This window comes from Rissa tridactyla, chromosome 18, assembly GCF_028500815.1.
Source record: "Rissa tridactyla isolate bRisTri1 chromosome 18, bRisTri1.patW.cur.20221130, whole genome shotgun sequence".
In the NCBI taxonomy this organism is placed as follows: Eukaryota; Metazoa; Chordata; class Aves; order Charadriiformes; family Laridae; genus Rissa; species Rissa tridactyla.
The window spans coordinates 5,418,712-5,445,121 of NC_071483.1; the positions used below are offsets into that span (position 1 = coordinate 5,418,712).

At 59.5% G+C, this 26,410-nt stretch overlaps 1 protein-coding gene across 2 annotated transcripts in view; it reads left to right on the forward strand.

Moving 5' to 3' along the window:
- Positions 1-26,410, forward strand: part of PTPRU (protein tyrosine phosphatase receptor type U) — a 119,517-nt gene that overhangs the window by 16,877 nt on the left and 76,230 nt on the right. For both annotated transcript variants that reach the window (XM_054223786.1, XM_054223787.1), the window contains exons 2-14: positions 1,315-1,443; positions 10,036-10,307; positions 10,406-10,487; positions 11,193-11,308; positions 11,529-11,703; positions 12,797-13,090; positions 17,218-17,526; positions 21,187-21,296; positions 21,705-21,906; positions 22,781-22,883; positions 23,587-23,860; positions 25,490-25,526; positions 25,999-26,137. In XM_054223786.1, coding sequence (XP_054079761.1) covers positions 1,315-1,443; positions 10,036-10,307; positions 10,406-10,487; positions 11,193-11,308; positions 11,529-11,703; positions 12,797-13,090; positions 17,218-17,526; positions 21,187-21,296; positions 21,705-21,906; positions 22,781-22,883; positions 23,587-23,860; positions 25,490-25,526; positions 25,999-26,137 — 2,242 coding nt within the window. The remainder of the gene's footprint in view (positions 1-1,314; positions 1,444-10,035; positions 10,308-10,405; positions 10,488-11,192; positions 11,309-11,528; positions 11,704-12,796; positions 13,091-17,217; positions 17,527-21,186; positions 21,297-21,704; positions 21,907-22,780; positions 22,884-23,586; positions 23,861-25,489; positions 25,527-25,998; positions 26,138-26,410) is intronic.

The window sequence follows — 26,410 nt, forward strand, 5'->3', positions numbered from 1 at the left end:
ATTTTATGTGCGTTTTATGGGTTGTTTGTTTTTTTTTTTTTTTTTCCCCAGCGTTTGGACTTGCGTTTGCACAAGCGACGTGTCTGAGCATCCCCTCGCACGGGGAAGCGCAACCCGTGCCGGCAGCAGCGAGACCGTTAACGGGCAAATCCCTGGGCGGCAGCAGGAATTACTGATGTAATTTGGGGATAAAATAGGGAAAAAAAAAAAAAAACAAACCAAGACAAAACCTGCAGAAATAATCCCCGGGCCCGGCTCTGCTTTCACGCTGGCCCATTAGGGGATATTTGCCTTTGTTCGTTGTGCTTGCTCAGGGCTTTCCTAACGTGCCTGCCCTCGTCAGCCCAGGGGCTCGTGTTAATTAGCGCTGGTGCCCTGGTCCCAGTGTAATCTGTGGGTTTAATGGAACAATAGGTCAGTGTTAACGAACCGGCCCCGAGCGGCCCCCGTGGGCCCACGCCAGCCCCAGAGCTCCCGGTTTGGCGGGATGGGGGGACGCGGGGATTGGATGGGGGATGGATGCAGGGACGCGGGGATGGATGGGGGATGCAAGGATGGATGGGAGATGCAGGGATGGATGATGGATGCGAGATGCCGGGATGGGAGGCTGGGTGGCATCTCAGTGTGCTGTCACTGTGTCACCTCGGTACCCGCGGGGACAAGTGGTTTCTTGGCGTTTATTCCGATTCTCCGTGTCCAGCCTCGCAGACCGGGGAGGTGGTGCAGATAAAAAAAAACAAACAAACAAACAACCCCCAAATCCCCCCAGAATAAATAAAAGGGCTCAGAAGTGCCATCCCGCCGCTGGGGGGTTCAGTGATGCGCTTGTAGGGGTGTAATCGCTGCGGCTTGTTGGAGGTCCTGGCTGAGACCTGTCGCTCTCGTGTCAGGCAATGAAGGACAGACCCCCTGAGCTCAAGGTCAAACGCGCGGGGGGCCGGCGGGGGGCTGAGGTCAAAGCAGGGTTTTTGCAGGAGCCCTCGGGCTCTCGCCAATCTTTCTGCGACCGCTGCAGGCGAGTGCCTGTCTCCTGGGAGAAACCCCCACCCCGTTCGGTGACCGGCCCCCGGGAAGCAAAGCTGGGAGCTGCGTGGGGAGACCTCCATGGGAGCTGAGACCTGCCAGCTCGTTTCACTGGTGGGGGAACCGCATGGGAGGAGAAATGGGCGATTAGCAGCAGACGAGACCATATCCTCGCTCACGGGTGTCCACGGGGGGGATGCCTGGTGTCCCACACCATCCCGGCAGGGCTTTTGGGGAGGAATTGGTTGATTTGGGGTCTCCACGGGGGCTGATGGGTCTCTCTGTCCGCAGCCGGCTGCACCTTCGAGGAGGACGGGGACCCGAACCAGTGCGAGTACAGCCAGGGCGAGGACGATGACTTCAGCTGGGAGCTCGTCCGCAGCTACATGATGCCACACCTGATGGCTGACCTGCCTCACGGTGAGTCCTGGTCCCCAGCCGGGCCACGCTTGTGTCCCCCCCAGCCCCGTGTCCCCGGGGACCTCTGCTCCAAGCCCACCCCTCGGTCCTGGACCCCATAGCCGGACCACGTGGCTTCTCCCCGTTTAATTCCGGCAGCGTTTGAGGCTTGGCTTGTCCTCGGTCGCGTGGGCAGGGTGCTGCTGTGCCCGCCGGCAAGGTGTGATGAGCTGCATCGGTCCTCAGTGCAGTGGGGCGGGATGCTGCGTGGCCCTGGGGTGTGTGGGGGGGGGAGCGTCGCTCGGGGACAGGGGACCCTGCTGCTGTGGGGGGAGGAGGGTTTTTAACAGCACAGCAGGGACAGGGGACATCGGATGGCTCTGAGCCCCGTGTCGCTGTGTAACCCCCGTCACCCCAAACCACCCCGGGACAGGAGGAACCTGCAAACAGTCCCAGAGTGTATTTTTGGGGTAAAAAGACAAGATTTCCAGCTCTGCCTCCTCTACCATGGCTACGTTTGTCGCTCGGGCACCCCCAGTCCTGGTCCCTGGGGGCTGCGGGGGGGATGTCCCCTCCGCCTTGGCATCTCCCTGCCCGCGGGATGGCAGCAGCGCGGGCGGCTCTCCACGCTCCCCGCGGGGCTCGGCAGCGTCTCCGGCGATGCCAAATTCCCCATCTGGCCTTGTGAGCGGCATCTGCGGCTGCCGCCAGCCGGGATGCGCCCGGATCCCGTTGTAAAGGGGCACCTTCGGAGCTGCTCTGCTCCCTGGTGTGTCGGCTCCTGCTGCTCTTCCAGGTTTGGGGGCTCATGAGAAATTCCCATCTCTGGGAGTCATGGAAAAGGGGGGAAAAAAATGCGTTTCTGGCTTTTACGAGTGTGGGGAAAGGCTTGTGGCTGTGAGTTGGAGGCATCGTTGAAATCTTGGGAGTGTTAAGGAAGAAAATGCAGCTGGACTTGCTTCTCCCATTTTTATTTTTTTTTCAAAAATCTCATTGCTTTTAAACCAGTTTTCATTATTTTCTGGGTCCACCTCCTTGCTCCGATGGGCAGGCAGGGGGAGCAGAGCCAGCTGTGGGGAGCTCCCCATGTCCCGTGGGGGTGGCGTGGGCACCGTCCCTGGTGGCGTTCGGGGGCTCTGCTCGCTCCCAGCTCCAGACCCCGTCCTGCTGTGACACCCCCCCCGCCCGGTTATCCCTGTGCCCATTCGCTTTGCGAGACGCAGCGGGCTCGGGATGCTCTGCATTTTCGGGACCTGCCTGATCCCGGCGCTCCGGCTCCTGGTGCCCAGCGGGGAGGTCAAGTCCCAGGCTGAAGCTGGGCAGAAAGAGAGAAAAACTGGTTTAGAGCTCGACAGTACAAATGCCCCTTTTTATTAAAACACTAACTGCTTTATAGAAAACTCTTTACTGCTCTGTCAATCTGCCTCCAGCTGTTTATCTCGTGCCTTGTTCATGCCAGGGATTAATTTGGCTTTTTGCCTCCGCTAACCCTCCTCTTCCTTTACCTTCTCCTCTTCCCATCACCTTTTCCTTCCTTTCCCATCCCTGCCGGCATGTCCTGGGCGAGGGCAAAACAACGCCGACAGATCCCGGCTCTCCCTTGATGATTTTCCAAATAATTGCTTTAAACTGAACTATTCTAATTTGTGTGTGTGCGCGTCTCGGGGGGGAGTGAGTTTCCCGGGGCGGCGAGGACGGGGAGCAGAGCCGGGGGTGAAGATGGCTCAGGATGGAGGGTCTTAAACCTGTAATTAGTTGGATTTTCTGCTCGGTTTTCAGCCGCAATTTAAAATCTGCAGCAAACTGCCTGAGTTTTGAGCCTGGGGGCTGAAGGGGTGGGGTGGAAGGGGCTGCTCCCTCTGCTCGAGGAACTGTCTGTGGCTTAGCAAGAGATGGGGGCTTATACGAATGCAAAGAAGTTTAAGAAATAAACTCCGGAGTTGATGGAGAAGCGGATGCGACCGTCCCCGGTGGGATGCTGAGCTGTGAGCGTTGGAGCATCCCGGGTCCGGCCCCCGGGAAGAGCATCCCTCCCTGATGGTGACACCCAAAGGGATGCTGGTCCCCGTAGCCGGGGGCTCCCCTAATAACAGGTAGACGCTGTTTGCTCATGGCCTTGGGGCACCCAGTGGGTGCAGGGACCCCGTTTTTGCGTGGTTTTACCCCGGTGTCCGTGGGGGGTTGCGCACGAGGCTCCCGCAGCCTTCTCGCCCCTCTTGGGGCCCCCCCCCCCCCAGCAGCTCGGTGGATGAAAGGTATTTCACAGCACCGGGGCCTCTCCGGGGAGTGCTTTCCAAAGGAGTCTCGTGGTCTCAGATTAAAATGAGTTTTTATTGGAGATCAGCCAGTTTCAAGGAGCGGAGGATTTATTGGAGCGGCTGCTGGCTGCCGGCCACCCACCTCCACCTCTCCATCCCTCTTTCTCCTTGCCGCCTTGTTTGGTCTGGGTTGTTTTTCCCCCCCCCCCCCCCCGCCCCATCTCTTCCCATCGTGACTTGTCTCCCTCTTTCACCTAAAGAGGATGGATGGGTCTCTCCCACGTTGCAATTGTGATTTTTATTTTATTTTTTTCGGCTCTTTAGTGGTGTTTTTTAAAGGAGCCGGGTAAGGCAGGGCTGAGGCTGCACCGTCGCTGTGCCTGCTCCGAGATCGCTCCTCCCGGGATGCTTGGGGTGCGCTTTCCTCCCGCTCTCCCCCGAGCGTCTCCTCGGCTGGTCCTCGCCTGCCTTCGGGCTCTGCGATACCGAATCTCTTTAGAAGCCCCGCTGTTTCGAAGCTGGGGAGAGGAGGGACCGCGTGTGCCCTGCCCTGGGTCCAGCCGGGTCCCCAAATCCCTTTGAGGAGCAGGTGACGGGGTGGGGGTGGGGGGTCCAGCAGGCAGGGATGGGGCAGGGGAGCGAAATCAGGCCAGTTTCTCCATCTTCCTGGGGTGAAACACAAGTTGAGGTGACTTAATGAATAGCGAAATAAAGCAGGGTGTTTTGGTTAAGCCCCTGTATGAATTTGGACGGGACATCCAGGGTGGAGCACGGGGTCAGGTCCCTGTCCTCATCCCCGCAGAGATGCCGGGTGCCCCTTAGAGGAGAAGGATGCTCTGCGGAGCTCCAGCGACTCCCCGGGAGAAGGGGGCAGGCGCCTCTTTTTTTTGTCCCCGCTTGAATTTGCGGGTGGAAACTTAAAGGAGTTGAGTTCAATTGGGAGAAACTGGGGCAAAAGCTCCCCGTGGAGGCCCCGTGCCCTCTTGCCCCCCCCCCTTCCCCCCGACTCCGCAGCCCCATCCCAGGGACCGGAGCACCCGGGCTCCTCCGCTCTGCGCGGCTGGGCTCAAAAATACCGAAACGTCATATTTGTGGGTGTTGTTTCCCCCCCCCCCCCCCCCCCCCCCCCCCCCCCCAAATGGTGCTTTTTCCTAGGTTTTCCTTCCAAACTCAGTGAGATCAGAAAACCCTCTGTGAATCGGGGTGTCTTTTCCCTGCTCGGCTCTTCCCTCCGAGCACGGAGCTGCCATCGTGCTCCCCTGGTAACCGCATTGAGATGCCCCAACGTGGCCGTGTCGGGGGGGGTGACCGAGCCGTTGTCCCCACCCTGATGAGCTCCGGTGTCTCTCCATCCCCTCCAAGGAGTCTCTCCTTCAGCCGATAGCTCCGGCGCTGCCTATCCATTAAAAAACCTGAAAAATTAAAATCAAAAATTAAAAATTTTTTTTTTTTTGGCTCCTGGGGGAATTACTCCGGGCTGTCCAAGGAGGCCGTGGCGGTGACAGGTCCCCCCGTGGATGTTGGGGATGCTGCTCCTGGGGCTCGGCGCAGAAGTGGGGAGCGGGTACCCCGTTCCCGTGCCGGCTCTGACAGACGGAGAAGGAAAACGGAGGCACCGTCGGGCTCCGTCTTTCAAAGCCATTTCCTGGAGGCAGATGCTGGAGCGCTCGGACCCTGTCCCCTGGCACCCCTTGGCTGGCGGTGCCGCCCTCTGCCTGTCACCCTGCCCGCCTTTCGCTGCCTTTTAATAGCTCTTTGGTTTTATTATTTAATTTTTTCTAAAAAAAAAAAATAAAAATTTTATTTTTATCTCTCGGTGGTTTTGCAGGAGGAAAAAACACGGCGAGACGGGGAAGAAGAGGTGGGAGGGGGGGGAGCGTGTTCTTCCCTCCTCTCCTTGCTGAGCTGTTTCGGGTTGTTCCCAAAGGATGCGGGCAGGACCCTCGGGATGGGGGTGATGGGCAGAGCAGCTCCTTCCCTGCGGGCGGGCAGCGTTTCAGCTCCCCCCGGGGAGAGAAAATCCTTGGGAGCTCATCGCCGAGGTTAGCGGAGCTGCCGAGTTATCCTCGAAGACCTGATTTGAATCCCAAGTGGGAAAACTCATCTGGAGACCCCGCACGAGGACTTTGCCGGGATGGGTACAAGGCTTTCCGTGCACAGCCCCTCCGGGCTGATTTTTTTTGCGGCTTTTAAACCTCATCGTCGACTTTTGCGCAGCAAATTGATGATTTTTCTTTAGGGATTGTCGCTGGAAACTTGTTTCTCTTTTCATTCGGTTGATTGAAATATTATCTAGGTTTTTTTTTTTTTGAGTCTTTCCTCTTTCTCCACGGAGCGCTTGGGCTCTTCCCTAAAAACCCACCTGAAAACTAAATTTAAATTATATTGCTGCAGCCGAGCTGGGTGGGGGGCGGGGGGGTGACACAGAGGGACCGACTTGTTATTTACGGTGACGAAGGGGGGTGACAGCTCGCCTGGCCTGGCATCTCGATTCAAACCGACCTTAAATAGAGGATCAGATAAAAGATTTAACGAGCGAAGCCGAGTATTGATGTGCATCCCCATCCCATCCTTCGGTTTGAAGTCTCAACCGGGGGACGCCCCGGGGCTGTTTCTGCAGCTCCCGTTTTGGGGGGGATTTGGGGAAATCGAAACAAGTTTCCAGCGACGTTCCCTAAAGAAAAACCATCAATTTGCTACGCAAAAGTCGACGATGAGGTTTAAAAGCTGCAAAAAAATCAGCCCGGAGGGGCTGTGCACGGAAAGCCTTGTACCCATCCCGGCAAAGTCCTGATGCGGGGTCTCCAGAAGACTTTTCCCACTTGGGATTCAAATCAGGCCTTTGAGGATAACTCGGCGGCTCCGCTAACCTTGGCCGTGATTTTCCCCACGGTGACTTTCGGAGCAGGTTTTTGCTGTGTGATGCCAACACCTGGCCAGGGCTCAAAACCAAGCCCCGCTGTGCCGATGAGCTCCGATATTGCATGAACCCTCCTGCTGCTGGGAGCAGTCCTTCCTGTCCCCCCCACCCCCCCGGCTCTGGGACACCCCCTTCTCCCTATTCCCACTCCAGCTTTGCTGGCAGGAATTAAGCTGAGCTTTAAAAACTGGAATTCGGTGGTTTGCGTAGCTCTCCCTGCAGCTCTGTTCTGGGAAAGCTGCCGGATCCTGGTGGAAGCTGAGCTCCCAGTGGGGTGGGGGTATGGGGGGGACCCTGGCACTGGATTAAGAGGGAGTATCCCTGTTATATCCCCTGCTGTATCCCCCTGGGAGGGGCTGTGCAGCCCCTTTGCCCTCCCGGAGCTGCCTGGCAGCATCCCAGCTGGATCAGGAGACCAGGGACAGGTGGGTTGGTGGCCTGCGGTGGGGCTGCGTGTCTGCAGGGTGGGTGGTGACACTGTGTGTGTCACCTCTTTGTCACCCGCTGGCTATCCCCCTGCCTCCTCCAGCTCCCCGTGCTGCGGGTGGGAGCACCCGGGCAGGGCTGTGCTGCTGTTTTATTGGGGTGCGTTTAAAAAAAAAAAAGCAACCGAAAATTCTCACTGCAAACCAAAAATATCCTCTGCGAAAAAAGCCCGGGGCCTCCCGAGGGAGTTTGGCACCTCCAGGCACCTCTCTGGGAGGTGTCGTCTGTTCTGGGCCGGGGGATGCTCCGGTGCGGGATGCAGCCCCCCGATGCGGGATGCGGCACCGCCACACAGGGATGAGTCCCTCTGCTTCTCCCGCGTGAAAAATAACCAACCCCCAACCCATACCGTACCTTGGACTCGAAGCTGGGACCAGTCATTTACAGGGGAGGAGGATATAATTAGTACAAAAACGAGCGGTGGGAGCCTGCTTTTTCCGATGCTGGCAAGAAAATTAAGGGGGAGAAGCAGCGGGCGGGGGAAACCCTGCCGGATGAGCGATGCACCGGGGGATTGCCGCCCCTTCATGTCCGTGGTCCCGGCTGACCTTAATTCTCCCTCTTTTAAAATACCTTGTCAGTGGTTTAATTTTAGTCTTGGTCCTCTGGCTTTTTTTTCTTTGTTTTGAAAGCTGGGGGAGGAAGAAGGGTCTGTGTCTTTTAATGAGAGCCCGGCAGATTGGGGTGGCTTTTGGGAGATGTCCCCTGGCGCGTGGCGGCAACCGCTCTGCGCCGCCGTGTCCTGGACCAAATGGAACCGCTCTCATTAGTGCAGAAATAATTTTGCTGGAGGAAGCGAGGGGAGAAAACAAAACAAGAGAAGGAATATGGACATAGTGCCTTCCCTTCTGGCCATGAAATGCTGTGGCTGCGCTCGACTCCAAGAAAATAAATTGTTATCGTTTTAGTTCACCCTGAATATCTGCCCGTGGGGATGGGGGGACAGCCGCACGGATCGGCCACACGGCGGAAATTTTGCTTTTTGGTCATTTCTTGCCCCTGCCCCAGCCCTCGTCTCTGAGGGATGCACAGGAGGATGCACCGCGCTGCGGTACCCGGCGCCGCATCTCCCCGCATGATGCTGTCACCCCCTGCGTGTTTCGGGGTGTCTCCCCTGCCCCCAGCACAACTCCCAAGCGCTGGGGGGGGGACGACAGATGAGTGCCCCCCACGATCCTCCGCTACCTTCGTTAGGCTTTTCTTGGTGCCCTCTTGCCCATGGGAGGAAAGTGTGTGAATTTGTTTAAATTAACCAGCGGTGGAAGCTATTAATAATTAAGCACCTACTGTCAGGAAAACAATGGTAGACTTGAATAAATGGCCCGGCTTTGTTACTTACAGCTTCTGCCGTTATTAAAATGGAAGGGATATTAATAACCCCCTCGCCTTTGGTGATGGGGAGGGTTTGATGGGGCAGCTTCTCGCCCACCCTGCGTCCCACCGTGGCTGTGATGGGTGGCTCCCGGAGCTGCTGCGAGGAGCTGGGACTCCTATGTTCCCCCTCTTGTATCTCCCCCTCCCCGCATCCCCCCTCCCCGCATCCCCCCCTTCCCCGCATCCCCCCCTCCTGCATCCCTTCCTCCTGCATCCCCCCTTCCTGCATCCCCCCCTCCTGCATCCCTCCTCCTGCATCCCCCCCTCCTGCATCCCCCCCTCCTGCATCCTCCGCTCCTGCATCCCCCGCTCCTGCATCCTCCTCCCCGCTCCTGCATCCCTCCTCCTGCATCCCTCCTCCTGCATCACCCTTCTGTATCTCGCCTCTTGCATCCCCTCTCCTGCATCCTCCTTCCCCCTCCTGCATCCCCCGTCCCTGGATCCCCCTCCTGCATGTGCATTCCCCCTCCTGCATCACCCTCCTGTATCCCGCCTCTTGCATCCCCCTCCTGCCTCTGGACTGCCTAGGATGGAGCATGCTGGGCAGGGAAGGATGCTGCCTTTGGGATCCCTTTTGGGATTTCCATCCTGCCCGCCCCATAAGTACGGCTTTGGAGTTGCGCTGGAGCAAACGCCAGGACTCCTGGTTTTGTCGCTGGTGATTTTGGGTGATGGGAGATGGGGTACCAGGGGCTGCTGGTGGGGGGGAAGGTGGGGAGCCGTGTCTGGGGCTGGCATCCCGGAGAGCTGTGGTGCTGCCGCTCATTAAGCCGACGAGTGCTTTTCTTCCCCTTGCGAGCACCTGCTGAGCACAGTTTAAACTCGGCGACAACTGCGCGGTAAATGATACGAGGCGACGGGAATGGAAATTAAACGGCTGGGGCCCGGCTGGGGGGGCAGTGTCGCCGGAGCCGTGAGCATTAAAGGAAAGCAGGAGGAGGGTCTCCGGTGGCATCGAAGCCGTTACTGACCCCGGTGTTCTGGGGGGGATCAGCTTATCCTTGAGGCAGCGGGGCTGATCCCAGTACCTAGAGGGGGCCTACTGGAAAGCTGGGGAGGGGCTCTGGATCAGGGAGGGGAGCCACAGGACAAGGGGGAATGGTTTTAAACGGAAAGAGGGAGATTTAGATGAGATCTTGGGAAGAAATTCTTGGCTGTGAGGGTGGTGAGCCCCTGGCCCAGGTTGCCCAGAGAAGCTGTGGCTGCCCCATCCCTGGAGGGGTTCAAGGCCAGGTTGGACGGGGCTTGGAGCAACCTGGGCTGGTGGGAGGTGTCCCTGCCCAGGGCAGGGGGTGGCACTGGGTGGGCTTTAAGGTCCCTTCCAACCCAAACCATTCTGTGATCCTTCCCACCTCGTCCAGTGGCTGGGTCCTATTTTGGTGTCCTGCTGCTGCCCAAATAGGCATCCATCACTGACTCCATCCCAGGTCCCTGCCTCCTGTCCTGCGTGTCCCCATGGCTGGGTCGTGTGCATCTTTGCAATCCTGCATCTTCCACCTTCTCCATCCCCGCCGGCAAAGCTCAGGAGATGCAGAACGAGGGGATGACTCCATGCTCTTCTGCCTCCCGCTGCAGGCTCTTACCTGATGGTGAACTCCTCGCAGCATGCCCCGGGCCAGAAAGCTCACCTGCTCTTCCAGGCGCTGAGTGAGAATGACACCCACTGCCTCCAGTTCAGCTACTTCATGTACAGCCGGGACGGCCACAGCCCCGGCACCCTCAGCGCCTACGTCCGGGTGACGGGGGGCCCGGTGGGTAGCGCCGTCTGGAATGCCTCCGGCTCCCACGGCCGCCAGTGGCACCAGGCGGAGTTGGCCGTCAGCTTGTTCTGGCCCAGCGAGTACCAGGTGAGCCCCGGCAGACCCCCGCCTTGCGTGGCACGGACCCCCATTTTGGGAGACCCAGACCCCCCGGCGATGGGTGACCCCTCTGTTTGGTGCCGCAGGTCCTCTTCGAGGCGGTGGTCTCCAGCGAGCGCAGGGGTTATCTTGGCTTGGATGACATTTTGCTCTTGAATTATCCGTGCTGTGAGTGTCAGGGGATGGGACCCGGGGGTGGGTGGCGTTGGGGTGGTGGGTGGGGGAGTGAGTGGGTGCTGCTGAGCCAGGCTGGGCAACCAGGTTTGGAGCTGGGTGCCCTTTGGGATGGTCCTGGGGGGAGCTGATGGACCGAGGTGTAGGTGTAGCCTGGTGGCACCTGGGTGTCCTGTCATCACCTGGGCTGGTGGAGCTCCATCTCCTGGGTGCCTCTGGGGCTCCTTTTTCCACCTCCATCCCCACCAGCTCCAACGTCGCTTCAGTTTTTATAAAACCTTGGAGAAGCGCAGAGTGAACATGTGGCCAGAGTGTCCCCATCAAGAGGGGCCAGTGGGGACCTGAAATCCCAGGGCTGTCCCAACGTGTTGGCTGTTGGGATTCACCTCCTATTTCTTCTAGGCTGGGGTGGGAGGTCTGACCTCCTCTGTCAACCCCGTAGCTTGCATCTGGCACCAGCGCTGTGGGATGCTGGAGGGGAAGGCTGCGTTCCTCCCCAGGACACCGGCCAGTTGTACGGGGACAAATCCCTGACTCCGGGCTCTGGATCCTGCCCAGGATTTCCACTGTGGGCTTGCTGGGGAGGGATCCTGGCTGGGCTGGGAGGTTGGGGACCGAGCCCAGCCCCAGCATCCCAGGTGGGTTTTTGGGCTGCGGTGGGATTTTTGCAGCAATGCCAAAGTTTGCGTCCCTCGACAGCGAAAGCTCCTCATTTCTCCCGCCTGGGCGATGTGGAGGTCAACGCGGGACAGAATGCCACCTTCCAGTGCGTGGCCGCCGGCAAAGCCGCCGAGGCCGAGCGGTTCCTCATGCAGGTGAGCGACGACGGTGGGGAAACCAGCATCTCCGCCATCAACCCCACGCATTGCTTCTGCAACGCCTCCGTGCCTTCCCTTTGGGAGAAGACACCACTGGGAAGGGAGGAGAAGGGCAATCCCCCCTGCTTTCAAGCAGGCATCATTTGGGGACATGTTGCGTGGCTCTGGATGTCACGCCATGCCTCCTGGTGACATCTTGTCTCTCCTCGGGGGGCAGAGGCAGAGCGGCGAGGTGGTCCCCGCCGCCTCCGTGAAGCACATCAGCCACCGGCGCTTCCTGGCCACCTTCCAGCTGGACGAGGTGTCCAAGGAGGAGCAGGACCTCTACCGCTGCGTCACCCAGTCCAGCCGCGGCTCGGGCGTCTCCAACTTCGCCGAGCTCATCGTGAAAGGTGGGTGACTTGCTGTTGCCCACCAGGTTTCTGGGCCATGGATGGGCTGTTTCAGCTCCGTTGTTTGGAGAGGAAGAGGAAGGTGGGATGCTTGCGGCGGTGGGATCGCAGTTGCTCGCTAGGAATGAGTTGCTACACGTGGATGGTTCAGCACAAACACAGGAAACTACGTTTCGCGGTGGCCTTAGATCGTTTATTTTTGATTGCAGTGGGTGGGAATTAATTAATTATGGTGAAACTGTGCAGCACCGTGCTGGGCAGCGTATCTTATAAAGATAATTAAGGTTTGATCAGATGAAACCCTGTTGCAGCTGTTAAAGCCTCATGAAAAATGATGCAGGGCATATGCATGGGCTGAAGTTTGAAGAGCGGAGGGTGCGCTGCCATACTTCGGTGTCGATCCCCACATCGTCTGGGCAGGGGATCCAAGTTTGTCCCATGCTCTGCAGTGTAATAAGGGTGATGGATTTGTTTGGGAAGAGACGATCACAGAATTGTAGAATGGTTTGGGTTGGAAGGGACCTTAAAGATCATCTAGTTCCAACCCCCCTGCCCTGGACGGGGACACCTCCCACCAGCCCAGGTTGCTCCAAGCCCCGTCCAACCTGGCCTTGAACCCCTCCAGGGATGGGGCAGCCACAGCTTCTCTGGGCCACCTGGGCCAGGGGCTCACCGCCCTCACAGCCAAGAATTTCTTCCTAATATCTCATCTATATCTCCCCTCTTCCAGTTTGAAGCCATCACCTCTTGTCCTATCGCTACATGACCTTGTGAAAAAATCCCTCCCCAGCTTTCTTGTAGCCCCCCTTCAGATACAGGAAGGGACTCTAAGGTCTCCCGGGAGCCTTCTCTTCTCCAGGCTGAACCCCCCCAGCTCTCTCAGCCTGTCCTCACAGCAGAGGGGCTCCAGCCCGTCATCGCATGTCCACGCCATCAAGACCACATGAACGTCTTGACTTTAGATAGTCAAAAATATAATAAAATTGTGGTCCCTGTGGTTGTGCCAGTGTTGGCCTCGCTCCAGGGCTGGGGATGCTGTGGAGCTGTTCCTGGAGGGGGATGTTCCACCTGCCCCTTCTCTGCTCTCTTCCAGAGCCCCCCACACCCATCGCACCTCCCCAGCTGCTCCGGGCTGGCTCCACCTACCTCATCATCCAGCTCAACACCAACTCCATCATCGGCGACGGCCCTATCGTGCGCAAGGAGATCGAGTACCGCATGACCTCAGGGCCCTGGTCGGAGGTCCATGCTGTCAACATGCAGACCTACAAGCTCTGGCACCTGGATCCGGACACCGAGTACGAGATCAGCGTCCTGCTCACCCGGCCCGGCGAGGGGGGCACTGGCAAACCGGGGCCGCCCCTCATCAGCCGCACCAAGTGTGCAGGTGGGTCCCACGCTGCATCCTGGCCACCCTGGGGTCTTGGGTGAGGTCCCTGCCACCCCAACTGGCCCCTGTCACCCTGGGTGGCCTTGGGCAAGGTCGCTGGCCACTCCACTGGCTGTAGGCAAGGTCCCCTGCCCCCTTGAGTAGTCTTGGGCAAGGTCCCTGCCACTCCGGATGGTCTTGGGCAAGGTCTCCTGCCCCCTTGAGTAGTCTTGGTCAAGGTCAAGGTCCCCAACCCTCCCCCCTTGGGCGAGGTTTCCTGCCACCCCGGGTGCCTTTGGGCGAGGTCCCCAGCCACCCCCGGTGGCCTTGGGCGAGGTCTCTGCCACCCCAAGCCCTGGGCAGGGAGCATGGCTGGGGCTGGATGCGTGCTGAGGGTGTTTGCTGGTGCAGTCCAGGAGCTTGAAGCATCACTCCTCTGATCAATTTGCCTTTAATTAAGTTTTTAGCAGCCGTAGCAGTGTCTTGGGAGGGACCGCTAATTAACCCCAGGGTGTGATAGCGGCCGGAGGGTAGCAGGGTGCGTGGGTGAGCCCAGATCCCGAACCAGCGCAGTCAGCCTGTGCAGAGGGGCTGAATATCCCTCGAGCCTGAAAATATCCTGATGATCGGTGGGTTTTTGCTGCTCAGAGTCAGCAGCAGCCGGGCGCGACCTCAGTGGGACGCACAGAGTCAGCAGCTGCCGCGCAGCTGGTTCCCGTCCCCGGGGCTGGGAAACACCAGCAGGAGACGGTGTCTCCCCCTCCCCGGGGCTGCAGGAGATGGCGGCATCCAGCACAGGGCATCCCCAAATCTCAGCACGGGTGTCACAGAATCACGGAATCCCAGACGGGCAGGGGTGGGAAGGGCCCTCTGGAGATCATCCCGTCCAACCCCCTGCCAGAGCAGGGTCACCCACAGCAGGTGGCACAGGAACGCCTCCAGGCGGCTTTGGAATGTCTCCAGAGACGGAGACTCCCCCACCTCTCTGGGCAGCCTGTGCCAGGGCTCTGCCACCCTCACAGCAAAGAAGTTCCTCCTCATGTTGAGGTGGAACTTCCTATGCTCAAGTTTGTGCCCGTTACCCCTTGTCCTGTCACTGGGCCCCACTGAGAAGAGCCTGGCCCCATCCTCCTGACACCCCCCCTTTCAGTATTTATAAGTGTTGATAAGATCCCCCCTCAGTCGTCTTTATTCCAGACTGAAGAGACCCAAATCCCTCAGCCTTTCTTCATCAGAGAGATGTTCCAGTCCCCTCAGCACCTTGGTAGCCCTTTGCTGTCCCCTCTCCAGCAGTTCCCTGTCCTTCTTGACCCGGGGAGCCCAGAACTGGACCCAGCGCTCCAGATGTGGCCTCCCCAGGGCAGAGCAGAGGGGGAGGATGACCTCCCTCCACCTGCTGGCCACACTCTTCTTGATGCCCCCCAGGATGCCATTGGCCTTCTTGGCCACCAGGGCCCATTGCTGGCTCATGGTCACCCTGTTGTCCCCCAGGACTCCCAGGTCTCTTTCCACAGAAAAAGGTCTCTCTCCGCAGAAGCCCTTCCATGCTCCAGGCTCCACCACCTCTCTGCAAACAGGGGGAAGCCAGGCAGGGCCCCTCAGCACCTTGGTAGCCCTTTGCTGTCCTGTCTCCAGCAGTTCCCTGTCCTCCTTGAACCGGGGAGCCCAGACCTGGACACAGCGCTCCAGTCCCCAAGGGTGAGCGAGCCCCTTGGCTGTCCCTAGAGGTTCCCATCTCGTTCCCTCCTCAGAGGGAGCTGTGGATTATTCTCCAGTGCCTGGTTTGGAGCGGTCAGCGCCTCTCAAAATATTTCTTCTCAAACGATGTTAATCCTCTGCCTCACCGGAGGGGGGATGGCCTTGGGTGGGGGGCGCTGCCTTCCCATGCACGGCGATGACCTGGGGGTAATTCAGGGCAACCCCATCCCTGCCAAAGTCCCCTCGGGGTGTCCCCAGGGAAGGGGCGAGTTGGGGTTTCTCTCTGCCAAATGCCCCAACAGAGCCTGCGGTGCGACCGTGCTGCTGGTCTGGTGTCCCCATCGCTGGGGGGCGATGCGGGGAAACTTCTCCAGCGCCGTGGGGCTGCAGGAGAGCTTGTTTCTGTCAGGGGTGTCTGACCCCACATCCCCACGGGGGGTGACCTGGGTTGGGGGAATGTCCCCGTCTCCGGTGGGGCTGGCAGCAGCGTTTCAGACGCTCCATGGCAACCGCCTTCCTGATGTCGGGGTTGAACTGCTGGTAATTGAGCAAAGTCGAAGGCAAGGAGACGGCGTGGAGGCGGCGCAGCGTTGTCGTGCCGTGTTCGCCCCAAGACCCGGCACCGCCGTGTTGCTGGGCTGGGACCCTGCACCAAAAATATCCCCAACCCAGCAAAAGCTGGGAGCAAGCCCGGAGCATTGCCCCGCGGACGGGGACCGGAGCGCGCATCCTCCTTACAGCCGGCAGGAGCAGAGCAGGACACGGTTGCGTCCCCAGGGCTGCGGGGTGTCCCCGGTGGCTTTGGCCGTGGCCGTGGGGAGCCCTGTGAGCAGGGTGGGCGTCACAGACGGGTGTGCTCAGGCGTGGGAGGGGAGGGGGAGATACAAACCCTGCGCAGGGATGGAGGGGGAGATGCAAACCCCGACCCAGGCATCGTGACGAGGGGCTGGCGGCGGCTTTTCATCCCAGATTAGTTTTCAGAGGCGCTGGGGAAAGCCCAGGTTTCCTTATTACCCTGAAGCCGATGACAGGCGCTGTGTGACACTCTCAGCGCCCTGTACTTAATACCCCGTGGTTACCGTGTTCAGGCTTCCCCGGCTCTGCCCACATGCTGCAATGATGCGTTTTTCGCCTTGGTGTCCCCCGGGTCACAGCGGGTTTGCAGATGGTGACACAGCCGCTCTTCCTCCACCCGAAAAGCAGCTGCGGTGGGATCCTCTGCATCCTCGGAGCCTCACCAGCCCGTCTGCCCGGCACTGCATCTCCCATGCTTTGCAGGATCTGGCCTGGGGGGCGAGGGGGAACCTGGAAAAAGCCCCTGGGCGGATGTATCCTGCAGCCCCTGGGTCAAGGGGACATTCCCCACATGGCCATGTACCGCTGGCCACTGTTGGCCCTGTGTGCCGTGCTGCTGGCCCTCACCCGGAGCTTTTAAATACACTGGAATGAAAAGGACAGCAGGGGTTGAAGCCTGGCACCACGCGGTCCTGCCTGGGGAGGTGTGGGGGCTCTGGTGGCCTTGGGGAGAGGAGTGGGGAGAGGTCCCTGTGCCCTTGGCCGCCCACTGGGAGCGATGTCGGTGGCCACTGGGACTGAGGTTTGGTGGCTTTTGGCAGAGCCGGACGCGGTGGCAGGTTAAAGCCGGGGTCCCCGCAGCGTGGGGCTGTGTGTCTGTGGCCGTGCTCCCCGCTCCAAAACCAACTGGGGTTTCGCACTGTCCCACAAGGGCATCGGGACCCGCAGGAGCATCCGCTGAGGTTGCGAAAGCCTCTTGCGACCCTGAGCTGCCCAAATTGCTCCGTGGCGCAAATCCCTGGGAGATCAGCTCTGGGTCGGGGTGGGCAAAGACCCTCCGTCCCTCTCGGGGTCCTTCCCACCACCCTTGGGTGTGGAGAGGAGTCACTGCCGTTAACCCAAACCACCTCTGCGTGTGTGTGCGCGCTGTTGGCAAAGGAGCTCCGCTCCTCATTAAATCCATCTTCTCCTGTTCGCGCCAATTAAAGCTAATTAAGCTCCTTCCCGGTGATGGCACTCGGTCTCTGTCCTTTCAAGAGCTGACATGGACTCGATGAAAACACGAGGGCTCCCATCCTGTGGACACGTTTTTCTGGTCGTTTCGGGGCTACTCGTGGCGCGGGTGCTCCCGGTGCTCACCGTGGCTCTGCGCCGGCCCGGGGCTGGTACCCGGCTTCACCTCTGCAGGGCACGATGAGCCAAGGGGGTGGCTGTCCCTGCAGTGTTGGTGGCTTTGGGCCCAGGGCTGGGGACATCGCGGGGAGCAGCATCCTGTGCCGGGGCTGGTCCCAGTTTTGGGGTCAGGGATGCTCTCTGCACCCGCCTGTCTTGTTCCTGTGCTGTAAAAGGGCTTTCCCTGATAATACACGTAAACCCATGAGATGTTTTGCTTCATCGCTCATCTCTCCCCATCTCTCTTCCCCCCCCAACAGAGCCCATGCGGGCCCCCAAAGGCCTGGCTTTCTCCGAAATCCAGTCCAGGCAGCTGACCTTGCAGTGGGAGCCGCTGGGTTACAACCTGACCCGCTGTCACACCTACACCGTCTCGCTCTGCTACCGCTATTTCGTGGGCACCGGCCACAACCAAACCTTCCGGGAGTGCGTGAAGATGGAGCGTAACGCCAACCGCTACACCATCAAAAACCTCCTGCCCTACAAGAACATCCACGTCAAGCTCATCCTCTCCAACCCCGAGGGTCGCAAGGAGGGCAAGGAGGTGGTTTTCCAGACGGATGAGGATGGTGAGTCCCCTCGGGGAGGTGCGTCGTCCCTAAAAGTAGGACTCGGCGGCTGGTGAGCAGCCGGGGTGTTTCCTGTGGCACGATGTACGTCGGTTCTTGGCCGGGGGCATGATGGGAATATCTCCTGCGGCCATGGTGCTAAGGGGAGGCGAAAAGGCTGTTGCAGCCCTGGGGCTGTGCGAGGGGAGGTGGGAGAAAGGGGCAACGGTGGTGGCTGGGGAAGGGAAATCCTGGGAGCAGCTTGGGGGAACAAGGTGATCGGATGGGGACGGGGCAGCACAGGTTGCTCTGGTGGAGAAACATCCTCCATTGCCGTGGAAATGCCACCCTTGTCCTTCCAGAGGAGCGTTTTAGCCGTTCCCAGTCGGGTGAAGGGCACAGCAGTTGGCCGATGGCTGGCTTCTCCCAGCACGAATCATCCTCGCCCCTCCCTTGGTGTGGAACCAAAGCCTAGCAGCGATAATAATAACAATTAAAACAATCAATGCTTTGCACACTTAGGTAACATCTTTCGTCCGCTCGGTCGCTGATTAGTTTGGCGTTGTGATGTTTCTGGGAGAGCGCTGTTAACCGGAGCCCGGCACAGCTTTGCTCGGCTTCCCCAGTGCTCTGCCCCAGTTGCGTTTGTGGATTCTGGTGGTGCAAACCCGCTCTGCGTGTTGATGAGGGGCATCTGGTCCCCTGAGTTGCCACCAACTTTGCTCCTGAGCAGCCGAGCTGTTTCCCTTCTCCCCGTGGTGGCCGTGCCCGGGGTCATGTCCCCGCTGCTGGCACCCGAGCGGGGCTGACATCCGCGCTGGAGGCTCCAGCGCTGCTCCAGGACTCCTGGGTTTGACGTCTCCTGCTCCCGCCCAGCCCTTCCCCGAGGATGTCCTGGAGCTGGGGCCACCGGAGACGTCTCCCACGCCTGGCCTTACCCTGCGCCGCGGTCCCCGGCTGTGGCTCTCCATCAGCAGAGTGCTCTGGGCATTTTGGGCTCCGGGGATCTGGCGAATGTGATAAGAGGTACAGGGCAGAGCCGGCTCCGTGTCTCCGGTGCCACCCATCAGTGACGGGCCACATCCAGGGCTGGCAGCTCCCGCTAATGACTCCTTCCCCTCGTCCCATCCCCTTCGCTGCCCCATCGGCATCTCCAGCCTGTGCCGTGGAGACTCAGCTGCCTTCAAGGGCAGCCCCCAAAAGCTGCTGCTCCGACGCTGGTCCTGCAGCCGTGGGGCGAGGGGGTCTTCTCCTGGTCCGTGAGGGCAGCAGCGGCTGGGGCTTGCGTGGGGGGCAAGGAGCTGGGGTGGGCGCTGAGAGGGGCCGGAGCATCCCTGTGGAGTCACCTTCTTCTTAGGCAAGAACTGAATTAATCTCCAAAGCACTTTTTAGCAACAAGAATCAGCAATTTGGGTGGAAGAATTAATAAATGCAAAGGATCCGGATGGCTCCAGACCCCCTGGACACCCCCCGAGGCAAAGCCTGCCGTGAAATGCCCCCGCATGGGACCCGCCTTGATTTGGGACCCACCGAAACGTGCAGCTTTGTGTGTTTATTGTTCATCGCTCCCGTTTTCCAGGCTGGAAAGCAAAACCTGCAGAGCTGGAGCGGAGCCGGGAGGATCTCAGGGTCCCGGTTTCATCTCCAAAGCCTAAATTCAGCGCCTTTCTCTGCACATCAGCACTTTCTGTATCCCCATCCCTGAGCCTGTCCGACCCGGAGCACCCAGTTTCACGCTTCCGACGCTTTATTTTCTGGCTGTAATTGCTTCAGCTGTTCTCACTGTGCTGTGATTGCTCCAGCTGTTTTCTTATTGAATATTAATACAGCAGCTCCAGATGTTTTTTCGCTACACCGTAATCCCTCCAGCTGCTTTGCCTCGATTCACCGGGGCTTGCGGCTTCCCCCTTGGGTTGAACTTGGAGCCGCGTAGACGTTCGGTCTCGGGTGGCATCGAGCGATGGATATCCCCCTATGGATATATTGCAAATATTACACCTAGGCCTGGCCCAGCATCTCCCTGCCCGGGAGGGTGATGAGGATTCAAGCTCCCACGACTGGCTGATGAGCAGCCGCCCCGTGCAATTAAGCCACGGCGGCGAAGGCTCGTTAATAGTAGGACCCTCGATTGTGGTTTATTATGGCAGGAGGCCAGCTTCGGTTGCAGCATCAGCTGGTGCAGCGCTGGGGTTTGTCTCCGGGCAGGGGGTGGGAGCACCATCCTGGGTGCTAAACCCTGTTTTTGGGCTGGAAAACCCGTTTCTAGGGCATTAACTGGTCAAATCAAGGGAGTTGTTCGCAGCATCCCCCTTGGACCTTGGGCAAAGCCCTGCTGGCTCCTGGGTGCGTGGGCACCGAGAGAAGAGGGTGACCCATCCGTAGGTTGCCCAGCTGGCGTTTAAGTGGCCCATATAGATCCAGGGAAGGTCGGTGTCCCACGGCTGGAGATTTTGGACTATGCAGGAAACCATGAGCCTCAGCCCCGGGTGCCCGTGGAAATATTGTTGCGGCGTGGTGGTGCTGCAATGGTGGGCAGGACGCACGCAAGGCAAGCGAGAATAACTATCTATAAATACATAAATACGTATATACGTGTGTATACGTATGGCAGAGGGGTATACACACACCTGGGAGCTGCTGCGTACCTCTGCCAGTCTTATCCTGGTGTACGCACAAGCGTAGGGTGCCTGTACCTATATATATATACCTCTAAAAAAATATGTAGGCTATATATATAAAAATATCTATATAGGTACGCATATTCCTGCCCTAAAGGTTTCCGTAATTCTCCGCGAATTTAATAAGCGCCTTGTGTACACGTGTAGGACACGGCGCCTCTGATTAAATTAACTTGTAAATCAAGTGGAAATTGTGTATTCGCACGGTGGGAAGCGCGCGGAAGGCGATCCCTCTCCCTCGGCCCCGTAATTAGATCCGAACGAAAGCTGCAAAAAAGAAAAAAGAGAGGGGGAGAGCCGACGTCCCTTTTTTGACACCCTTTTGGGTGTGCAAGCCTGCAGGAGAGGATGCTGCTGGTGAATCGTGGTCTTTGCCGGGCCGTCGCCTCTCCTGTCCTCCTCGCTGATCCCCTCAGGTCAAGAAATCCATGGGAAAGAAGGGAATATTGATCCTGGTGCTGTCGATCGCTGTTATCGTTTGCGGTTATTATTGTTGTCGGTGTTAATTAGAGGGGAAGGCTGGGGCATGTCGAGCCTGGCTGTGGATGAGGATGTTATTGCTCGCCGGGGGGAGTGCCGGCAACGTCTCCCGAGGATGCTGGTGGCTCCGGCAGGGGGGTTTAGATTCTATGGGAAAAGGGAATTATTTTTTTTCCTTTCCTCGCGTGGGCTCCGCTGGTGATGGCACGCAGGGGCTTGCTGCTGTGCTGTCGGAAACTGGGTGCGATGCCAGAACCGGTGCCTGCGGGGTTTGTGCCATGGCGTGGGGACCTCCCCCGCCATGGCAAAGTGTCACCGGAGCGCCGGGAGCACGACGGGAACGTCATTCCCCTGGGGAGCATCCCCCTGGGGTCCATGGGCTGGTGACATGTGCCGGAGCTGCGTGACGTGGCAGAGGGGACGCGGTGGCTTGGTGGCTGCTGCAGGGAGGCGTTTCCCGCAGGATTTCTCTTTCTAGCCCAGTTTCTTGCCGCATCCAAACACGTCCCCTTTCCTTCCCCAGTGCCCGGTGGCATCGCCTCCGAGTCCCTCACCTTCACCCCGCTGGAGGACATGATATTTCTGAAGTGGGAGGAACCAGTGGAGCCCAATGGCCTCATCACGCAGTATGAGGTACGTCCCACCTGGCTGCGGCACCCGCGGGCGACCCACGGGGACACGGGAGGGTCCCTTGGGGGGGATGTAATGGGGGGTATCTGGAGAACCGCTGCTTTCGGTCGTGGGGATGAGGAGCGGCTGCCCCCGAGCCCTTCGTTTGGAGCATGGATCCGGCCTACTGTCACCCTGCCGGCAGGATCTGTCCCTGCTGGGGTGTCCTGCTTTGGGGGTCACCAGTATCATCCAGCAACACCTTTTCCCATGAACTTTGCTTTAGATTTGCCCCAAAAAGCGTCTGTTTTCCAGGGTGCCCTTATGACCATCCCCTCCTCTGAATCCATCCCTTTAACCCCTTCTCCGCCCGGATCCGGGCTCTCTCCGCTCTCCCGTGGCCTCTGGTGATGCTCTGCCCTGTCCCTGCAGATCAGCTACCAGAGCATCGAATCCTCCGACCCGGCGGTCAACGTGCCTGGCCCGCGACGCACCGTCTCCAAGCTACGCAACGAGACCTACCACGTCTTCTCCAACCTCCACCCCGGCACCACCTACCTCTTCTCAGTCCGGGCCCGCACCGGCAAGGGCTTTGGCCAGACGGCGCTCACCGAGATCACCACCAACATCTCCGGTACGTTCCCTCGGGCTCCACGCCTGGTGCTTCTCCTCTGCGCAGGTGGGTGATGGCAGTGCCGGAGCCTCCCGCGCGCTCCCGTGGATTTTGGTGGCCGGCTGCTGCTATGGAAGGATGCTCTCGGTGGTGGCAGCCGTGCTGTCACCCCCCCCCCCGGGTAGCCCCCAAACCCATCAGCTGGGCTGCCCGTGGGTCTCTGGCTGGGGATTCTGGCCAGCCCGGCACACTGGTGCTGTCTGAGCTATCAGGCTACAAGCGAGGGATTAATTTGGCTTCGTTAATTAGCCTCAGAGTACTTGGGGCTATTTGCTCATTGCGTTGCTATTAACCGCAGCAAATGGGCTGAGATGAGCCCTAATGGGCACAGCGAAACTGCAAAGCTTTGTGAGCTGGACCCCAGTGGCTGCTAGCGATGGCCTGGGGACCGCGGGGCTGCGCCGGGCACGAGGGTGTCCCCCAGCTTGCTCTGGGGGTGCTGCTGGCCTGGCTTGGGCGTGCTCCTGCCCTGGGGGGGACGGTGACGCTGTGCCGACAGTTTGGAGCCGTGCCGTGCCCAGGCACGTGGGGTGCATCTCAAGGCCGGGTCCTGCCGAGGTCGGATCCCGCTCCCGCCTCCTCCCCTCTGCCAGACCGGCTTTGAAACCCTTCCTTGAGAACCCCGCTTTGGTTGAAACCCCCTGGGTCCTCTCCCAACTGTGATGTCTGCTCAAGACCTAGAAGGTTTTTCTGTATTTGTAATAATTCTCATTACACCAATGGGTGATGCTTTGCCCTGGGTGAGGCTGCTCGTGCCTCAGTTTCCCCCCCGGCACGGGAGGGCAGCCCCAAGCGCATCCCTGGGAACCAGGACTCACCCCTGCTCCCTTTGCAGCTCCCACCTTCGACTACGGGGACATGCCGTCGCCGCTGAGCGAGTCGGAGAGCACCATCACGGTGCTGCTGCGGCCAGCGCAGGGCAGAGGGGCTCCCATCAGGTGAGTCAGCAGGGCTGGGGCAGTGACCGTCACCCGGTACTGGGCACTGCTGAGGCCCCACCTCGAGGGCTGTGTCCAGTTTTGGGCCCCTCACCACAAAAAAAGACACTGAGGTGCTGGAGCGTGTCCAGAGAAGGGCGACGGAGCTGGTGAGGGGTCTGGAGCACAAGTCTGGTGAGGAGCGGCTGAGGGAGCTGGGGGTGTTCAGCCTGGAGAAGAGGAGGCCGAGGGGAGACCTTCTCGCTCTCTGCAGCTCCCTGAAAGGAGGGGGCAGCCAGGGGGGGTCGGGCTCTTCTCCCAAGGAACAGGCGATGGGACAAGAGGAAACGGCCTCGAGTTGCACCAGGGGAGGTTTAGGATGGACATTGGGAAAAATTTCTTCACGGAAAGGGTTGTCAAGCATTGGAAGAGGCTGCCCAGGGCAGTGGTGGAGTCGCCATCCCTGGGGGTATTTAAAAGCCGAGCAGACGTGGTGCTGAGGGACATGGGGTAGTGGTGGCTTTGGCCATGTTGGGGTGATGGTTGGACTCGGTGATCTGAAAGATCCCTTCCAACACAGACCATTCTCTGATTCTAGCCTGGGGCTGTGCGAGGGTGAGACCCCCACCAACAGGGTGGCACGGCATGGACAGTGGGGTCAAGCATGGAGAGAAGGGCAGGACCATCCTTTTCATGAAGCTAACCTGTGCTTGGTCCTCACCAGCACCTACCAGGTCATTGTGGAAGAAGACCGGCCCAAGAAGCTCAAACGGGAGCTGGGTGGGCAGGAGTGTTTCCCGGTGCCGCTCACCTTTGACGACGCCATGTCCCGTGGCTCCGTGCACTACTTTGGGGCTGAGCTGCCCGCCAGCAGCCTCACCGAAGCCAAACCCTTCACCGTGGGGGACAACCAGACCTACAGTGGCTACTGGAACCCGCCGCTGGAGCCCAAGAAGGCCTATCTCATCTACTTCCAAGCCATGAGCAACCTCAAAGGGGTGAGTAGCTGTGGGACACTGCTGGGGTGTCTGGGGTCCCAGTTTAATCAGGCAGGAGCCCACCTGGGGTCCTGGGGGGGGTGTGTCAGAAAAAGTGGGACGTGGTTTAGATGCCCCGCTCCCTCTGGGTTCGGCCCCAGTCCCTGCCCAGGGGGAGCTGGTGCCCCTGGGCCACCCTTACATCCCATTGGGAATGGGGACGAGTGTCCCACCTTCTCCCGGCACCCTGGGATGTGCCCGTCCCCCTCCCAGTGCCAAATCTGGGGGTGACGGAGCCCAGCCTTGGCCACCCGTGTGGTACCGGCTGGGACCCCGACTGGTGCCAGTGGACACCACCTTCCTGAGGCTAATTCTGGGGTGGAAAAGGACCATTTGGGCAGCAAAAGCCGTGTGCGTGTTACCGGGACCCGCTGCCGACCCAGCGGCTGCAGCAGAGAAGCCGTAAGAGCCGTAATAGCCCCGCTCCGGCAGCAGCCCCCGCATCCCCTGGGCTCATTTCCTCCGAGTCACGGGCGGGACCCCCGGGAATCCCCTGGGGACGTTTCTCAGCATCACCTGAGCTGTGAAAGCGAAGCAGCAGGACCGCCGCAGCATCCTCATCCTCCATCTTGCCGGAAAGGTGCTGGTTTTTCAATCCTTTTCACCGCTCCGGGATCGTTCACACCTCGCTGGGTTGTAATTAGGGCTGAGACGGACGGGCAGGATCTCGGCTGTGGCTTGCTCGGGCGCTGCTGGATAATAACTCGTGGCCGATGCTGTTTTATAACCTTCCTGCTGGGAGGCACTGGATTTGTCCCGGCTGCTGTTAGACGTCGTGAAAAAGCTGGATCCCAGCTTGGGTTTTTTGTGGTTTTCGTGCCAGATGGAACAAGAAGCAGGAAGAAGCAAGAGCTGGCGGCTTCGAAGGGAGCAGTGCCGGAGCCGGCCGTGTTCCGGGCACGCTGCACGGGCAGGTTGCGGTCCGAGGGCGGATAGAGCAGCGTTGCCAGCGCTGGTGTCCCGAGGGGCTGGAGGATGCTCGGGGAAGAAGACAGTCCTGCCAAAACGCTGCTTTTTATTTCGCAACGGAAGTTGGATACGCAGAAAGATGGAATATTTTAGCTGAACCCATCCCTAAAAATGCAAACGCTAAAACTGTTGGGAGACCTGAGCTGGGAGCCCTCACGGCGACCTTGGCAGCACGCGCAGAACACCGGGGCCGGGGCTGGAAAACTAATGGAAAAATCCCCACGAAGCTCTGAACGGCGACCTGGGAGTGTTTTTGCTGCAGTTGGTGACGCGCTGGTGACCTGCGGCTTGGCTGGGTCTGCTGGGTCCCTCCTTCAAATCTTGAGCTTTGCCGTCCCCTCTGTGCCCGGAGCGATGGCCTCGGCTAAACCTGGGGACGCTGGTTTAGGAAATGCTGGGGACGGATCATTCAGCAGCGTCTCTCGGGGTGCATGTCCCCAGGGGCTCCTTTGGCTCCGCCGCGGGTGCTGCAGCACAAATCACCTGCAAAATCCCTCCATTTGGGTGTCAAAGCACCAAGGGACCGGCCTTGCATCCGCCCAGCCTGGCTCGGAACGGGGAGTGGAGCTGACGGAATGCTCATCCGACACTGACCCCCCCTCCCTTTTTTTTCCTCTGTAGGAAACACGGCTGAACTGCGTCCGGATCGCCCGCAAAGGTGAGCCCTCCCTTTCCCAGGACCTGAACCTGCGGCTGCTCTGGCGGTCGGGGCTGTGCCGGCGGGTGTCGGTACCGGCGCTGGTGGTGGTCGGGATGCGCCCGGTGGTTTATTCCGGCCCCATTCCCGCTTTCTTCGTTGGCTGGGTTCTTCCCTTGGCTGTGGTTTTCCTCTTAATGCCGCTATCGCGGTGGGAGGCTGGCGTTGGTGGCGCTGGATGCTGAATCCAGGGATGGACAATGCAATAAAAGGTGACACAAAGGGACCGTCTCACCCCACGGGAGCCGAGAGAGGGACTCGCCCACCATCACGGTGTGGCACCACAGACCTCCGTAACATCTCGGAATAAAACGTGTTCAAGGAGTAGTGTGCATCCCATGGGATAAATCCCAGTGTTTTCCCATCTGATATTGCCAACCCCATCCCCGCAGCTGAGCGTTGACCCCTCCTGCCTGTCCTTGTCCCCTGGCAGCCGCCTGTAAAGAGAGCAAGCGTCCCCTGGAGGTGTCGCAGCACTCGGAAGAGATGGGCCTGATCCTGGGGATCTGTGCCGGAGGCCTCATCGTCCTGATTATCCTCCTGGGAGCCATCATCATCGTCATTCGGAAAGGGTAAGGAGACCGTGTGCCTCCGTCTGTCCCCTGCTCCCAGCTCAGCCCTTCTCCACCACCCCAGCGCTAACTGGGAGTTACTGGTGGTGATACTGCCGCGCTGGGCAGACTCCAAACCCTCCCTGGAGCTGTGCCGTGCCTCCATGCGCTCGTGCATCCCACCGGGCACGGTGCCCTCCTTGCTCTGTGACACCGGGCATGGCAGGAGGCACTGGGAACACTGGGCACCGAGGAGTCCTGGGAACGTCCCTTGGCCCTCGGGGCTGTGCATCT